General features: G+C 32.3%; 1 protein-coding gene across 1 annotated transcript; it reads right to left on the bottom strand.

Moving 5' to 3' along the window:
* Positions 1–443: 443 nt before the first annotated feature.
* LOC149577542 (chitinase 2-like) lies at positions 444–6133 on the bottom strand. Its single transcript, XM_089796770.1, has 5 exons — positions 6076–6133; positions 5906–5928; positions 1875–1997; positions 1605–1830; positions 444–1291 (listed from the first exon to the last, which is right to left on the bottom strand). The coding sequence occupies exons 1-5, from the start codon at positions 6131–6133 to the stop codon at positions 444–446; spliced, it is 1278 nt and encodes a 425-aa protein (XP_089652896.1).
* Between the last annotated feature and the right edge of the window lie 1119 nt (positions 6134–7252).

Raw genomic sequence — 7252 nt, 5'->3', positions numbered from 1 at the left:
TTTTATTATATAAAATCCATCAAATTGATAAACCATCTTTTAACATTTCGATCCTGTCTTCAAAAATATTACTAGATACAAGACCTAAATGATTTAGGTTATATTTTTGCATAAAACTTCTTTCATTCATTGAGAAGCGTAATACCAAGCTCTTAACCAAAAAAAAAAATGTAAGTTCATCAGGGATTGAAAATTAAATTTAAAAAACTGATTTCCTAGATAAATTAGTATACATCCAAGCACAACTATAACCAATATCAACAGTTGGCAGTATTGTATAAATAAAATTCAACAAATTGATGGAATATCAAAATGTGTACAACTGTCAAACGGCAAACAAATCAGAAAGACAAATTTATGTAAAGAAAAGGCCGTCTAACACTTGAGGAATCAGCAATTATTAGCCTAGAAATCAAACATATGAAAATGATGATAATGCATCATCAAGTGGCCAACAAAGCTTGGGAATCCAATTCATATTGGAAGCCGAACTTCTTGGAGTCATCTGCGGACCAAATGAAGATGCCCTCAAGTTTCTCTTTCTTCTTCAACCCTCTACACGCCTCGAAGAACTTTTCTGGCGTCAGCCCAGTTGAAGACTCATCGGTACCAAGACTAGCAAGTAATTTACTACCCTTATAATTAGATGCCTGAATCTCATAATAGCCCAGAAATTGTTCTACAGTGGTGCCCCTATCATAGCCATAGAATTGGAAATTAACATGGTCGATGAAATCACCATATTTCTTCCACAATGCCATGTAATGTGACCGCACTGGCCCCTCGTCCTCAAACGGAGCAATTGACGCCACGGAGATCACCTTGTTCTGCTTTAGCTGAACAATTAATTGACCAATGCATTCTGTAAATGTGTTGGGATCTGAGTAGTCGAAATGCTCGTAGTCGATGTCGATCCCGTCGAGATGGTATTCATTGATTATCTCTGTTAAGGTGGAAACGGCACTGTGAACCCACATCGAAACACTCGACGGCATGAACTGAACAGTCGTGTCGTTTTTCCCCACCACGTCGCCACCCAAGCTGACGACCACCTTGACATTCTTATGTTTCGACTTTATGTCTTCAACGTCGCTGGGGCGAAGAGTCTTTTTGTCCCAGAAGATTCTGAAGTTTCCGTCTGTTGGAAACGGTGAATGGCCGGCTCCGCTGTAGTCGATGGCAAATGACAGAATGAAGTGGAATTCTACGTCAGGAAGGATTGGCACGTCTGAGAACTCGACTTTCATGCCATCGGCTCCTATGTACTCCTTGAATAATTTGGCATTGTCACCTGCACAATAAACATTTCATATAAACATCAGATACTCTTCACGGCAACAATTTAATTGTATAGTTTATAAGTCAGATTTATGAATCTATATTTTATGAATAATAGTTCGTAAGAACCCAAGAACCCCTAGTATTCATAGGCGTTTCATTCATTTTTTACTAAAATGAATTGTAATAAATAAACCTGCACTCCTGAAACACGGATCAATGAACTTGACACAATTACACACTTAAATCTGATATTAATATTACAACATTCATATATTACATAGATTTTTATAATACACTGCAATATGAGAAATTCGTAGGCTTACATAGAGAGTGTGGAAGAAACAGTAAAAACAGGGCATGGAAGAGCTTCATGTGAATCCGCATTTTTGACAACGATCTCGTACTGTCGAATAAGATCAATTTGAATACCCTGCCAAATTTGGCCTCTTCTATATAACTCACGTATTTATTGTTCTTTTGGATGCGAATTAGTAGAAGACTCGTTGTTTCCATCTCGTTGGCTGCTTCGATTGCAAGGGAATCTGCCGTCTGAAGCCAAAGTTGTGGCTTCGGATTAATTAATCGCTCCACACGGAACGGTTGATACGATCACTGGTTGGAACTTGTCTTAATGAGAGCAGGCGCCGGTGGAGTTTTCTTTTGACTCGGCTTACGCGTTTCTCCGTCCTTATTAGTTCCTGCCGTATGGCAGGATCCTATAGCATCCAAGAAGATGCAAATCTTCAAATAAGTTTAGACCAATCATAATGTTTTATTAAAGCATTCCAACCTATTTTCATAATGTTTTTCGATTTAGGTTGTTATTTTAATTTATGAAAACATGTCAAATTCAAATTTCCTATTGGCTATTGTTGTGAATATTAGAGTTTTCAATTTTTTTTCCAATTTGTGGCAGTGGTGGCCTATCGATCAAAATAGTGATTTGATTAATATTATTGACCTACAATTTGTGGCAGTGGTGGCCTATTGATCAAAATAGTGATTTGATTAATATTATTGACCTATCTTGGAAAAATATCTAATCAATTTTGAAAACATTTGATCTAACATTAATTTTTGGTATTGTCAATGACATTTTTTTCTTTGCATTCTTTATTACTTGGCTTTTTATTCCATCAAATGTCTTATCTAAATTACTGTTCTCAGCAAATTGCTAGACCTAAATCTTTAGCAAATCTACCATATTTTGATTTGGACTTATAGCGTGCACTGTATACTTGTCATATTGTCAGAGAACATGTCAGTTTTGGTAGAAAATGTGGTCATAATTCTTTAGTCTGTCTTTTACTTATTGTGTTGGGGAATGTTTTTCGGATGTCTGTCAACTGCATTCAATTGTGTTGTTGAATAATGGTCATCTAAAGTTCCTATTTATTAGGAATTTTTGATTTCGGAGGCATCGGGAAAATTGGACAATCTTTTCTGTGTGCTTCTAAGAAGTAGTTTTGTTGCAGAGAATAGGTATTTTTCTCCTTCTGTAATGTTATATATATATATATATATATATAGTAGTTTTCTAAGAAAAGGATTTTTCACATCTTTTTTTAGTAGATTTTATTTGTTCTTCTAATTTTTTCATTCTCTTCAGAGATCTTAGTATGTAATTTGAAAGATTTAGTATAATTTATTTGTTCTAAAAATATTAATCCCCACATTCTTGTAGTAGTAATCTCAAATCTCTATATGGTTAGATCCTTTGGACTTTTTGGTTTTAAAAACCATTAAACATGCTTTTTGGTTTCATCTTGCTTAGCATTTGTGGAGATTTTCCTTTTCCAAACTTCTGCCCTTTTTCCAACAGTCTTGGTCATGGCAATCACTTCCTCTTGGCACCTCTCCACCTCACAATACCTTTCCTAGAGATCATCTCTCAATGCCTACGTACCATGTTAGAAATCTATAGAATTTTTTGTCTCTTGCAATATTTTCACATACCTATTATGTTCTACAAATGGAATGGACACAAGCTATTGAGTGTTTTCAAGCAAAACTTAATAGTGTTGAAGGTAGGACAGATAAAAGATGTGTTTGCCCTTGAGAGATTTTGATCTTTGATGTTGGTTGTAAACATGTTAGCTTAGAGGTATTTGTGCTATTATTTCATTCTCCTGCCTATACAGATTCTCTTTTACAAGCTAAAACATTAATGGGTTGTCCCCCTTTGTTTTATAGTTCAATCTCTACCTGTTTCACTAATGGGTGATTAAGATCCGTTTGAATACAATCAAAGGCAAGAGGAAAAAGTAGGCTACCTATTTTTTTTTAATATTCAAATGATAAAAGATACATAATTGTTATTATGTAAAATTGTGGTTGACTAAATTAGATTGAGAGCTAATTTGAATTATAATCTATGATCGAATCTTTCTTTAAAATTGGTTTATGATAATAGCCACATTCAAACTATTTTTTATTTGACTCAACTGTAGATAAGTGTCATCGTCTTAAATAAAGTTGATATACAACAATGTATAATCATGAGACTGAATAAGGCTATTCCACAACTTTAAATTGGAAAGATACATACAATAAATGACTATAGTATAAGCTATGATACATAGAATAAGTGACTACATTATAAGCTATGACCTTTACAGAGAATATTTCAGTTGCAAGACCATTTCAATCAAGTAATACTTCATTCTATGTCATAGAATTCATGAATACGAGATTTTTGAAACTCTGGTTGGGCTACAATTGTACAACTTTGATTTACACAAGATTGTAGAATTGTCAGTAAGAGTAAACCTTTTATTAAGGAAGGTGTTCTAACATAGCTTTTACCATTTTTCTCACTATTTCATCTTTCATTCAAAGTATTCATAAGCTTTAGCCTAATAACCTAATATATTCATACAATACATATAAGAAAACCCACTAACATGCATACACTTAGAACTTTCAATCTATATGTTCATATAAAATCTACAGGAAAACCTAATAACATATATACATTTAGATAGAACTTTTAATCTATATGTTCATATAATGTCAAGAAAATCTAATAATAGACATACATTTAGAGAGAACTTTCAATCTATATGATTATAAGAAAATTATTGGAAAAAAAAATTCCAAAAAAACTTGTGGAAGAATCTGGACAAATCCAGATCCAGCCTCTAGGGCATGATTCTGGCAACTAAGTTAATATCTATATTTGGTATGTGTGTATAAGGTGGACGAGCATAGTTTTAAGGGCCATTAGCTAGTATGCATAAAGATGTCAAAGCTATTATGGATGATAGATGATAATGGGTAGATAGATGAAGCAAAAAAGACTTTTTAATCTGATACTTACTTGTCCAATATGAAAATGTAAAACTTTTTTGAGGTATAATATATGAATGCTACCCCTTAGCAGCTATGTAACATGGTTTAAAGAAAATTATAATATTTTAATCTTTTGAAAGAGACAGAGGATTCTTACCTATAGATGCAATCTATTACAATTACCATTTTTCCATATACATTATATACCTACTACTAAGTAATCCATCAATGTAAAATTTCAGCAATTTTTGCAACATTTCCCTAGAAAAACATATGTGCTAGGTAACTTTTCTTTGAGAAATTTCCTGTTTCCCATAATTTTTAGGGGAGTGGCCAATCTTGAGAATTGGACACTAGGGGAAACATTGGGAGACATAAATAATCCTCACACCCAAATAAATAGTTTGTTTGAATAGTGAAAAACAATTACAGATAGTCTGAACATTTTTGTACATCCTCAACTGTCAATGGCTTAAGCACAAATAATTTGGCTCATAGTTGTATTTGCGATTATGATAGCTGAGGCAATACTAAAAAATTCAAGATATCTTCATTTTATGATATAGATATGGCCAGAATCCAGATGGATAAATAATAATATACATATATTTAACTAATTATAGATCTAAATACATAGAACATAACATGAAAAGTATTTATCTCAATATATTTTAATTCTTATATATTGTTATTATATTTATTTTGTTTCCACATCAATCTTTAGAAATTTAAATATTTATGTTGTTATATAATATTTTATTGAGATCTTAAAGTCAGACCATACCATACAAAGATGATTTAATTTGTATTGATATAGAATGTAAAATGTATTAGGCATAAACATTAGTAGTCCTCAAATCTAAATCCCAAAAACTTATTTTGCATCTTAGTAATTAATTAAGTATACAAGGGGCAGGAAAGAGAGAGCTATTATACAATAAAGATATCATCAAAATATATTTTTTAGTAGCATTTTAAATATTTTCATTCAATGCACTTTTTGTGCTTTTCTAGTAAATAACTTACCTTTAAGTGAATATCCTCCTAGCACGAAGGGCATTATGCCCAACTTCACTGTTGCCCATGTCATCTTCTCTAGGGAGTCCAACTATAGGTCTGTGTGCTTTGATCAACATGATCCATTTCTCTAGAGCTCCCTACAAATGGAGAACTTATAAGCTTTCAGTATATGTAAGCAATTCAAAAATCTAGTGCACAAAATGCAAAATTAAATTAGTAATTACAGATAAAACACAATAATGGGCATAAGGACACTATAGAAATTGTATGCATTCAATTTCAAACTGATTATATTGGAGTTTCTCCTCTTTACAGTATTTCCGTATTGTTGAGAAACTAAAAAACATCACAATTGAGGCCCTTGTTCGATAGATCCTATCAAAATTTGAAAAAGAAATAAATTAAATGCCATACAGAAATGTTTGACTATAGCTAAATAACGTGAACTAGAAAAGGGATAATAAAAAGGGAAAAAGAACCAACCTTTGCCCAGAAGAACAAGCTTGAAAGTTGGAGGCACCGTCCTTGTATCTGCATTCATTTTTCAATCAATTAACAACTGAATGCCATAAATTCTCCAAAAGCCATCATTATAGACTAAAATTGATTGAGGAAAATGGCAAGCTAGGACTACAATTGCTATCAAAGCTTCTAATAGTAGAGAACTATAATTAAATTAGTCAAATTGGTAGTGTAAAGTTGTAGTGTCAATTGAAGCTCTGTGTTCTATTTTCTTTTTCTAATTAGATGGATGAAGAGTTTTGTGGGTAGATGCATGAGTTAATAACTGGTCATGGACATATATTTTTGTTCCAATGGAGGAGAGATTGGTGGCTAGTGTCATGTTTAGTCACTCATGCATTTCATGTCCGCTTTTATTTAACACTTTGAGGCTCACAACACCTAGCATGAATTAGTCTTAAGAAGGAAATGGTTGTTTAAAGTGGTGGTCATATCATTGTAAACCTATGTGACTTGTCCAATGTATGCCATGGATTATTATATTTAAGTCTTCTCAAAAATGTTAAAATTTTATATGTTTAGTTCCTGGAATATCTTCTAATAGCTACAATTATAATTTATTATTTTTTGTTATCTTGACAGATGTCTGAGGAATATCCATTATTTGACAGTTGTTCCATTTTGAAGTATAGTGCCTTTCTATGATTACTAGGTTTTGATTCTATGTAGCTCAATGGTATTATCCTCAAAATCCATCTTACTTTGCTAGAGCATTTTATTTGTCACCTGCCAAGTCTTATATTGCTAATGTTCAAATATAATTTCATAATAATTTTTCACTTTCTTCAATTGTATGTGTAACTTCTGCATTGTTAAAGTCTCTAACGACGCCAGTCTCTATTCAAACTAAAAATGTGAATTATTATAAAGATATTAAAAATCGTCAAAAATCTAAATTTAGAGAGCCTTTTACATTCTTGGTGCTAATTGAATGTTGATAAGATACCTAATATTTCAATGTGGCCTAGACATGGCTATCCTTTGCTATATGAGGAACTAATACTTATTGGATATTTAAACCTAAATACATACAAGTGAAATATTTTTATCTGGATAGGTTCTATATGCATACAAAGTAGAAAATGTGTTTCTCAATATGTGTTGCTTGCTTTTGCTTTCTGGGTTTGTTTCTCCAAGA

Source organism: Cupressus sempervirens, chromosome 1 (genome assembly GCF_028749045.1).
Source record: "Cupressus sempervirens isolate cs-2001-9-10 chromosome 1, ASM2874904v1, whole genome shotgun sequence".
Lineage (NCBI taxonomy): Eukaryota > Viridiplantae > Streptophyta > Pinopsida > Cupressales > Cupressaceae > Cupressus > Cupressus sempervirens.
This window is presented reverse-complemented; position numbering and strand designations above follow the sequence as displayed.